The sequence below is a fragment of the Dipteris shenzhenensis genome, chromosome 16, assembly GCF_047967505.1.
Source record: "Dipteris shenzhenensis isolate YYH24624 ecotype China chromosome 16, Dip_SZ_1.0, whole genome shotgun sequence".
Taxonomy (NCBI): Eukaryota; Viridiplantae; Streptophyta; class Polypodiopsida; order Gleicheniales; family Dipteridaceae; genus Dipteris; species Dipteris shenzhenensis.
In genome coordinates this window covers 23,092,607-23,103,614 of record NC_141611.1, presented here as the reverse complement: position 1 = coordinate 23,103,614, position 11,008 = coordinate 23,092,607, and the positions used below count along the sequence as shown (strand labels likewise).

General features: G+C 41.4%; 1 protein-coding gene across 1 annotated transcript; it reads left to right on the top strand.

Annotated features, from left to right (window-relative positions):
• Positions 1-1,379: 1,379 nt before the first annotated feature.
• LOC147892708 (putative splicing factor 3A subunit 1) lies at positions 1,380-4,694 on the top strand. Its single transcript, XM_087386924.1, has 2 exons — positions 1,380-3,881; positions 4,285-4,694. The coding sequence occupies exons 1-2, from the start codon at positions 1,707-1,709 to the stop codon at positions 4,555-4,557; spliced, it is 2,448 nt and encodes an 815-aa protein (XP_087243050.1). The 5' UTR covers positions 1,380-1,706; the 3' UTR covers positions 4,558-4,694.
• The last annotated feature ends 6,314 nt before the right edge of the window (positions 4,695-11,008 follow it).

The following is an 11,008-nucleotide window of genomic DNA, read 5'->3' as shown; positions in this document are numbered from 1 at the left end:
CTTTGGAAAATCCATTTTAGCTGCTGCTTCCTGGTGATATGCCATCCTATAGGATATCCCAAATGCCTGACAACCTCTTTGGAATGCACTATCTGACCAGGCCAGAGAATAGAATGCCAGTCACATTGTTTCAGTGGAAGCAATTTGGATTTGTCAAAATTGATATGCAATCCCGCTGCTAATCCATACAATGATAATGTGGCCATAAGCATGCGGACTTCCCGAGGAGAGTTCTGTGGCATAAAAAAGGAATCATCAGCATATGCCTGTGCCAAAAAGGATGCAGCCCCAGGGATTTTAAGACCAATCATCTGTCCTGTGCTTGTAAGGTGATCAAGATACATCAGGAGGGGATGAGTCGCAATGGCATAGAAAAGAGCACTAAGGGGGCAGCCCTGTCTGACTGATCTACCCAATGTCCATGACCGAGATAGATGGCTTCCGAGAATGCACTGAGAAGTAGAGCCAGAATAAAGCCAATAAATTGCATTTGCAATCTTGGGACCAAATCCCATCTTTGTCATGGTTTGAGAGATAAAATCCCATTGTACAGTATCAAATGCCTTAGAGATATCTACCTGCAATATGAGCACATCTTGATTCGAGTACTTAGCATATTCAATTGCAGTCAATGCATTGGAGATATTGTCATGAATTTGTCTTCGCGGCACAAATCCATACTGATGAGGATGAAGGCCCGCATTCAGAGTGCCTTGAAGCCTATATACAATCATTTTGGCAATGAGTTTGTAAACTACAGGCATCAAAGTAATAGGCCTCCAATCTGACATATGATCACAAAGATTTTTTTTGGGCACAAGTTTGATGATGCCATGCTTCCAGAAGTGCGGCAATTGATTTTGTTGCCAGGCAACATTGATCATTTGTAAGAGAACATCTTTCAAATCATCCCAAAAAGAAATATAAAATTCCACCGTAAGACCGTCCCAGCCAGGGGACTTGTATTTGCCGAGATGGGACAATGCATTTTCAAGTTCCGACTTGTATGTATACACATGCACATACACACACACACACACACACACACACACACACATTTATGTATATGTGTGTGTGTATGTATATGTGTCTATGTATGTGTATATATGTATACATGCATGCATGTATCTATTTATATACATATTTTTTTGTGAAAAAAAATATCCATCACCATTCACTCAACCGGTCCTATCAAGGCTGAGACTAAGTGGGCATAGGACTGCCCTGCCCTAGCTAGTGATTGTTCCACACACACACACATCCCACACGCACACACAAATTCGACCACCGAGCCAAGCGTTTGACCGGCCAGTATAGTTGGGACAGGTTCGAGGTCATGTTGTTTTCTCGAGGAACGGAGTGCGGATGACCTAGTAGGGCTGCGATAAACTCGTGTTAGGTTGAAGGAGGCAAATAAAGCAAAATAAAGCTTATATAATCATAATCACAATCATCATCATCAGCAGCATCGTTCTTTTTTTGTTGTTGGATTTGCATGATCTTGAGCTGCAGGGATTTCATCAGAAATCGGTGCTCCATCGACGCCAAAAAAGAAGAAGAGGAAGAAGAAGATGGATTGATTGATCTCAGAAAAAATGCATTCGTTGTTCTTGTGGATTTCTCGTCACCGAATTCCTTCGTAGCAGCAGCAGCAGCTGCCGTAAAACATCTGGTACTTCTCTCAATCCCTAACAACATCTTTCGCCATGCCTAGCATTTTGGAAGTTCCCGCTCTCCCCGCTCCCCCCCCCGGTGGTATCTCCGGTTCCTTGCCCCTCGCCCAGCTTCCCCCCGATGGCCTCGATTCCGACATGCCCGACCCTTCCTCCTCCCCCCCCCCCCCTTCTGTCTCCGTTGCTACCCACACCAAAACCATTGGTATGATCCACCCCCCCCCCGATATCCGCAGTATCGTCGATAAAACTGCTCAGTTTGTCGCCCGCAACGGCCCTGAATTTGAGAAGCGCATCCTTGCAAACGGACGGAACAATGTCAAGTTCAACTTTTTGAACCCTAGCGACCCTTACCATGCCTACTATCAGCATAGGGTTTCGGAATTTAAGGTCCAAGTGCAGACTCCTTCTCAAGCTCCTAGTTTGGCCGCTGCGGTCGCTGCTGCTGCTGCGACTGGCCCCGCTGAACCTGCAGTGCCTGCGCCTAAGCAAATCCCGGAAGCTGTTAAGATTGAAGCGCCTAAGCCTGTCGGAAGGATTCTTGAGCCACCCGAACCTGAACAGTACACAGTGAGGCTCCCTGAGGGCATTACGGGAACAGAGTTGGATATAATCAAGCTCACGGCTCAGTTTGTAGCTCGCAACGGGAAGAGTTTTCTTCAGGGTCTGACGCATCGGGAACATCAAAATCCAACTTTTCTTTTCCTGAAGCCAATTCATAGTATGTTCACATTCTTCACAGCACTAACAGATGCTTATTCAAAGGTGCTGATGCCTCAAAAGGGGATCATTGAAAAATTGAAGAGGGATAACTCCCATCGCACTACTGTCTTAGAACGATGCTTGCATAGGTTGGAGTGGGAGAGGTCTCAAGAAAGGGCCCGTCAGAAAGCAGAGGATGAGATTGTGCAAGAAAGGATGCTGATGAACATGATTGACTGGCATGATTTTGTTGTGGTTGAAACAATTGAGTTTGCAGATGATGAAGATGAGGAGTTGCCAAAACCAGTGACTCTTGAGGAAGTCATCCGAAGGAGTAAAGCTTTGTCTCTAGACGAAGAAGAGGAGGTTGCAGATGCAGGTAAGGAAGTGGAGATGGAAATGGATGAAGAAGAGGTACAACTTATCAAGGAAAGCATGAAGGCAACAACCTTGGAAGATACAGCCCCCAAAGCTGAGGAGCCAACGTCTGCACAGCCTCCTTCCACCGAAGATACTGAACCTCCCATGAGAATAGTGAAAAATTGGAAAAGGCCAGAGGAAAGGATCCCAGCAGAGAAGGATCCGACCAAGTTTGTTGTGTCGCCGATTACTGGTGAACTTATCCCAATTAATGACATGGCTGAACACATGCGTATTTCACTGATCGATCCAAAGTATAAGGAGCAAAAAGAGAGAATGATGGCAAAGCTTAGAGAGACAACTCTGGCGACAGATGATGAAATCTCTCGCAATATAGTTGGTTTGGCTCGAACCAGACCTGATATATTTGGTACTACTGAGGAGGAGGTGTCAAATGCCGTGAAGGCGGAGATAGAGAAAAAGAAGGAAGAGCCAAAACAGGTTATTTGGGATGGTCACACAGGAAGTATCAGTCGCACTGCAAACCAAGCGATGGCCCAGACAATAAATAGCGATGATCAAGTAACTGCAATGAGTACCGATGGTCGTCCTCTCCCCGGTCCAGTGGCTCTTCCAAAGCTTGCCCCTCCTCCAGTGAGGCCTCTTCCCCCTCCCCCAGGCTTGGCCTTAAACATTCCACGCCCACCACAAGCTGCTGGGCAGTCGACAGCTGCAGTAGCCCCTACCGCTATGGCCCCACCTCCTGTTGCGAGGCCTACCGTACTTCCAGTCCCACCTCTTCGTCCACCTCCTATTCCTTCCACTCCCATCACGACAATGATGAACAGGCCCCCACCTCCACCTCCGCCGCTCCCAATGGCTGCAACAGCATCTAATATGGTTTCCACTACTCCACCAGTTCCTCAGTATTCCAGTCTTCCTCCACAACCTCACCCACCTTTTCCACCTCCCATACTCCAACCATCCATGCCACACATGCCGCCACCACCTCCTCCTCAGGTTATGCCTCCCCCACCTCCTCCAGAGGAGGCGCCTCCTCTTCCACCTGAAGAGCCAGAACCAAAGAGGCAGAAGCTGGATGAGATGCTTCTTATTCCAGAAGATCAGTTCCTCGCACAGCATCCGGTATGTGCCTTTAGTTTATTTGGCTTTGGTGTCACCCCCATCACGTTCTGTCTGTTGTTGGACGATGTGGCCATACTCTATATTGGTTTTAGACCACCTTTGAAATTTTGTTTCTTACGGGGTTGATGACAATATCATGCTTGCTTTATGCAGTTGTGCTTGATGGAGAGTCTGCAATTATTTTAGTGGGTGATAATTTTTGGGGTGGAGTGTATTGAGATTTTTTAGGGGGTGGTAATGCTGTGCTTGTAGCATGTGTGGGTAGATTTTATTTTAAGAAAATGGGAATGTCGTTTACTATATTCTTACGTTTACTATATTCTTACGTTTGGGGCTTGATGACATCTTACTGAAGCTGATAGTGATGTTTGCAATTCTGATGCAATTTGTTTTTTATGGGCAGGGATCTGTGCGTATTGTGGTTGCTGTGCCTCTAATGGAAGGAGAAGGTAATCTGAAAGGGCAGATGCTGGAAGTTATGATTCATTCTTTATCAGAGACAATCTCAAGTCTCAAGGAGAAAATTGCAGGCGAGATTGCTCTTCCTGCAAACAAACAAAAGCTAAGTGGCAGAGGTGGTGTTTTCAAGGATAACTTTTCTCTTGCTTACTACAATGTTGGACCAGGTGAAACTTTGTCTCTAGGTCTGAGGGAGCGTGGTGGAAGAAAACGCTAGTTTAGGGATGATGGTTATCAGTGTCAAGCTTTGATGGTGCTCAGTATTATGCTAAATCTGAACGCAAGTACTGATAAATTTATGTATATCAGATGGATGTCCTTTTCAGTGCACTGAAAGCAAACTCCTTTCTTTAACGACCTGTGCTGATATAATGTCTGTTTAGTAGATGCCAACTCAAATCTTGATTGCAGGTCTTGGTTGGAGACAGTTAGATTGGTTTACCTCTCATTTGAGCTTTTACGGGGTGGCGGTGGGAAAAACCACCCGCAGAGATGGGTTCTAGGATGGTGCTTTTGTTTCTTAAGTTGACAGTGGTTGTAACGGTTCATGTTTCATGCCATATCACAAAAAGTCATTTATTACTCTAGCTTTTTGATGTCACAAAATGTATTTGCACTGATCTTGAGTATCTGTGTGTCACGGCAGAGGGTTCATTCCATAAGATTAGGGTTAGTCTTGTTTGATAGCAGAGGGGGTTTTCGTTTCAAACGTAACCTTTCTTGCTTGATACAATGTTGGACAAGGTGAAACATCGTTCTTAGAGAAGAATATTCTACTTCAGGGGTGGTGTGGTTATTTAGTCTCAAGCTCTTATGTTAATTTATTTTCTGTGGTCCAATGCATACTGATAATTTGATGTAAAGCAGATGGAACTTACGGTCATGTTTTCCTTTATTTCTCTGTTGTGATCTTTATTGCTTTATGGCAAACTCAAAATGTGGAATGTGGGGTCTTGTTTGATTTTGGAAACACTAAAATATTGGATTCACTGTGGTAGGTGGGGATTAGCAAAATGATCTGTCAAGATTGATTCTAGTGTTGGACAATCCTTATGAAGAAGCTTCACTGTCATGGAAATTACGAAATGTGATGTAGGAGGTGTAGCTAATTATGCTAGATAAAATGTGATGGAAGAGTTGTCACTACCTAATGTTGGAAAACATATGTGAACTGATCTTTAGCATTCATTAGAGCCCACTATAAAATGTTCAGAGGCCTTGCACACCAGTGCCCTGTTGTGAACTGTATGAGATCCATGACCTGATCATCGTATTTTCTCCATTTTTCCCTTCAAAGAAAGAAATCACAAACCTCTGAAATACGAAAAGAATGGAAGGCACATACATACATAGTGGAAACTATTAAGATCAAAAGTAATGTGAACACATATGCAAGGAAACAAGATGGGGGAGGGCAACGGTCGTGTTGTCAATGAAATAGATAAGCTTGCCAAATGAAACCCCAAGTTGGTTTGTAACTAAGGAATTGAATTTAAAAATGAATGAATATATATTTACCCCTGTTCAAAGATGAGAAAGCCAATGAAATGTGATCGCTTCATATTTGCCCATGTCATTAGATGTTTTTAATTATTATAGATGTCAAACATCTATATTAAACATCAAATGCTTTAGATCTTGGAAATCTAGGATAAATATTTGAACAATAAAACTCTAACAAGAGATCCATCATTTCATAAACTTCAAATCTTAAGAAAAAGATGGAAATTCACTAAGAATACAAGTTAGTGTTCATAGAGAGATTGATGCTTTGTGGGAACATGAGTTCTCTAGAGTTTAAAATAAGGTGGGGATTCCACTAAGGTCTTGCCTTTTGGAATTTTATTGTAGGTGTAAGTGTTAGTGTGCATTATGTGCAAACATATGCAATGGAATTGTCTGGCCAATATGAGAATGAGGTATCTACTTGTTTGTTGGATTGTTAAGGTTACTCTATATATGGTCTAAATGAGAGTCATAAGTTATTGGTTCTTTGAATTCTAACTTGAAACAAAAGTAGTCCATCATGGTTTGTAGATTTGCTGAACATGGTGTTCTTTGAGAGGTATTATGTTGAAGTCACCACTATGGCCTTGCTTTTAACAGGTGGCACAATCACGAAGTCCCCATTTAGAGAAAATGTAAAGTAGCTCAGATAAATATTTCAATAAGATTTTTCAATAACTCGTAAAAGGGAAGCGAAAGGGAAAGAGAAAAATGCAAGAGAAGGTGAATTAGTATGGAGAAAGGTAGATGAGTCCTCATCCAAGGCCAAAAACTTAATCCACACAAAGTGACAGTCATCCACAAGGAGAGAAAAACCTAAACCTAGAACTCATTACAATGGCTTAAACTACCACTAATCCTAACAGTAAACACCCATTAACATGGTCAACTTGACCAAATGAACTACATTCTAAACTGACCCAGATAAACATTCTTTAATCAACACCATCCCTTGGGATCCTTGGAGGGCCAACAAATTATGTAGAAGAAAGACTAACCACGATAGACCTTCCCAATTACAACCTATGTGCACATTTTGTTTTTTAGGTTAATGCCTTGATGTTTAGACTTTTTATAAGTTAAGGTTGATTTTTCAACACAAAAGGATCTATTCTAAAAGTTTGTTTAAATTGTGGTAAAATAACAAGGTCAAAGTAAGGTTGATGACTTAAAAACTAGTATAACTCCAATCAAATAAAGAAGAAAAGTTTTAAAAACTAACTCCTCTTTTAAAAGTTTTTTCAAAGCTCATGGAACATTTGATGACATGGCTTTGAAACAATAACTCAAACACTCTCAAGGTATAGAAGCAACTTACATATATAGCTGCTGCAAAGTTAATTTCTCCTAGGAGAAGTTGCAAATAAAAAGTTTTGCAAGTAAAAAAACAAGAATTGGACATTTTTATAAATAATAAGTCACTTTTATTAAATTTAGAAAAGATGTTTTATCACTTGATAAAGAGCATCTAATGCAAAAATCTAAAGCAAAATCTAGCTTATCTTAAGGCAAGGAAGTGGGTATCTCCAAAAAACGAAAGCAAAAACAAAGTTTTAATAGTATCCAAACCATGTAATATGCTTTCAAATTGTACTTTTAAGGGTTCCCTAAATCCATTTGAGAGAGAGAGAGAGAGAGAGAGAGAGAGAGAGAGAGAGAGAGAATGTCATCATTCCAAGAGAGTTGTATGCGGACTACATCAATAGTCAAAGCAAAAAAATTGTAGTTGATGAGAAGAGAAAGCATGCAAGTGACGGAAGGGGAAGTTCAAGCGACTTTGTTCAATTTTATGGGAAGGAGGGGAAGTTGCTGCAATAGGATTAAGCCCCTAGCCCAAGCCATTGCAAGGAATTTCTAGATAATGGCGGTAGAAGAAGAAGAGAGAAGCATATTTGGGTGCCAACAAATATGAAATACTCAACATCTACTATGAAATTGTGCATTCATGACGGATTGCTAAGAGCAATTATGCTTGTAATGTCCTTCAACCTATACTCCACTACTAAGAGCAAATATGTTTGTAATGTCCTTCAAAGTGATAATGGAAATCAATTCCTTATTTGTCCATAAATTGTCTCTCTACAAACTCGAGCTCCTAGCATGAAAAAAATTTCCCCCAAGTTGAAGACAGCTCTAGGACAAAGCGAAAGAAATACATGCAACAATCCAATATCTATTATATTGAACTCCTAACATATGCTAAAGACAAAGTTGGATGTTGTAAACACGTTGAATTTCCATGGATATAACTCAAGAGGGACATTTGAAGAGATGTTTGCCAATAGATGGCTTAAGTTTTGCTTCCAACTACACCATTGGTGTAAATATGGCTATAACTAATTGACTAGGTTTACACAATATTAGCCAAATGATTCAAAAAGAGTTATCCCTTTCTCACGTTAAAGAAACCCTTTCTTTGTTTATCATAGTAGGCAACCTAGGGGAAAGTTTGGTTTAGTTGAGCCCTTGTTGAGCCACGTGTATAATTTTGGGTCCTTGATTTTAGATTGATCTAAAGGCCTAAAATAAGCCTTCCAAATTTGACTACATGCTTTAAGATTTTTGTGCTTTTCAATAGCTCTACTTTGGACTTCCTCTAATAATAGTTGTCTTTTTGTGTTGTCCCGCTCAAGCATAATTCCGACTTGTAGCTCTGGCGAAAAGCTCAAGAAAAGCCGACGACCACACGCTAGATTCTCCTTTCGCATGGATTCCTCTTCCAATGCATGGTGGCGACTCTGCAACTATGGGCAGCAAGCTCTCGGTCGGTTCTCACCCGAGTATTTATGTTTTTTTAACACCTTAGCTCAAGCCATTTCTTTACCTTTGTAGAGATCCAACAAGCTACCAACAACTTCGATGAAGCTTTTTTTTTGGGTGGGGGGGGGGGGGGGGGGGCAAAAACTTCGATGAAGCTTTGATGCTTGGCGTGGGCGGATTCAAGAAAGTGTACAAAGGAAAAGTAAAGGATGACAATAAGATCTCCATGAAGCAAAGCAATCCACGTGCAAAATAGGGTATGACAGAGTTTCAACGAAAATCAAGATGCTGTCTAAGCCGAGGCATCCACACCTTGTATCTTTGATTAGCTACTGCGAGGAGCATCGCGAAATGATTTTGGTCTACAAGTACATGGCCAACGGGCTTGATCACATCCATGTTAGCATTGTCCTTTAAAGACCAGACGTACACACTTGATCGCACCCACGTAAGCACAACCATAAAGGGTAGCTTTGGTTACCTAGACCTCGTGGTCACATGGGTATGATAACTAGGACCTTGATCACAAGGGTACAACAAAAAGACTTAAGATCACAAGGAAGGTTTAGGGCACAAGAGTGTGAGAAGGGGATTTCATTAAGGTCACAAGACTTAGACAAGGGATTTTGGTCAAATTGAGGTTACAAGGAGAGTTTTGGTCACCCTAGCTTTGGAAAAGCCGAGCTTGGTGTCACCATAAGTTTGTTGTAACAAGGAGGCTTAATGTTAGGCTACATGATGTCAAGGAGGTTTGGTATCAAGGTGTCCATGTGCGATTTCTACACTTCCTGGGTTGCCTCCCTCACGTGTCAAGGATATTTCGACCTTTGTATACGATCAAGACACTACCCATAGTACATGCAAACTTATATTTCCGATCATATGTGAGAGATCTACCTGCGGAGCGAGTTCTTGTCAATACCGTCTAAAGCAACCTTAGCATGACTAGCAATATCTGAAAAAGAGAGCTTGAAGTGGTTTTTGCATGCGAAAATATCCAAGATACCAAGATCAAACGAAGCTGATGCATCGCTTCTCGTGTCCCGCAATTGCTTCCTCTGCTCTCATTCATTTTCTCATCACTCGCCGAGTGTTTCTACTCTGCGTGCACACACTTCCAGCAATGTGAGAAGAATCAACTTTTTATAGTAGGCCGGGATATTGCCTCTAAGATCAAAGAAATCGCTAAAAGACTACGTGAATTTGAAGTTCGTCTAACATCGTTCATAGTGTACTGACATCCAAGTAATATGCCAGTATCTTATCCATTCGCAAGACTTATTCTTGGCGCTAATATTCTCGATGGTAATATTCAGGATGCTCTCAATCTCCATGGCCGAGAAAGAGCTCGTTTCCTCATATTACAACTCTTTAGGAAAGGAAGTGTACTTCCTTCCCGCCCCCACATTGTGCGGTTATAATAATTAAATTATATATTATCATATAGATATTTTATTTGCTCGTTACATTCAAAATTGATTATTTTCAATCTAAATTCTCACAACATTCATATCTTTTGATGCATGTTCTGAATGCGAAGGAGCTATGAAATCCAAGCAGAATGCAACATCAAAGGATGACGACACCTTTATTCATATGGTTGTAGTCCATGTCACAATATTGTATAGACTACAACAAGGATCAGTTATGAGCACTTGTGAGCATCACCTTATTTCATGTATTTGTTAGGCTTCAACTTTCAAAATATGCACATTACCAAGTCAATAATATATCACCTGCCCTGACATTTGCAAGGAGGATCAAGTCCTGACGAACCTTGTCTCACATCTTATATCCATATTTTTACATATTCATTTTTTTCCTTTAAAAATTTTATAAACACGATGTCTCATATCCATATTTTTAATCATTCATTTTTATATACAATGTCCCATACTACTACCCTCGTAGCACCACATCTGGCTAGGACAACATGATGCCCGCTCTAAGACCAATGTAGGTGATTGGCATTCCATAGCGGCACAATCTTCACGTCCCCATGGTGACGATGTGTACGCACACATGCATGTACACGTGCGTGCATGTATACGCACACGCACACATGTGTACTATTCTCTCTTGCAATATGTGTGTGCATGGACACACGTGTGCGGGTGCATGTGAACACACATGCACATGCATGTATGTGGGAATGGGCATGCGCAAGCACGAGCTTGAGGGCAAGCAAGCACACCTGTGCGTGTGCGCATGCGTGTCTAGGTTGCATCTCTATAGTCAATCTAAAAAAATGGTCACTTAATAACAAATCTACAAGGTCAATGTTAAAAGAATAAGAATTATATTCTCTTGCAACACGTATGTTGCAAATACCGAGAGGTATTTGTATATTTTGTATATCTTGCTTGAACCATGATAATAGCACTAATGCAACCAACAAACAT

Bases quoted from the DNA above. Each gene is read 5' to 3' on its own strand.
- LOC147892708 (XM_087386924.1), top strand. From the start codon at position 1,707: ATGCCTAGCATTTTGGAAGTTCCCGCTCTCCCCGCTCCCCCCCCCGGT. The intron at 3,882-4,284 runs GTATGTGCCTTT...TTTTATGGGCAG, and splicing joins AGTTCCTCGCACAGCATCCG to GGATCTGTGCGTATTGTGGT.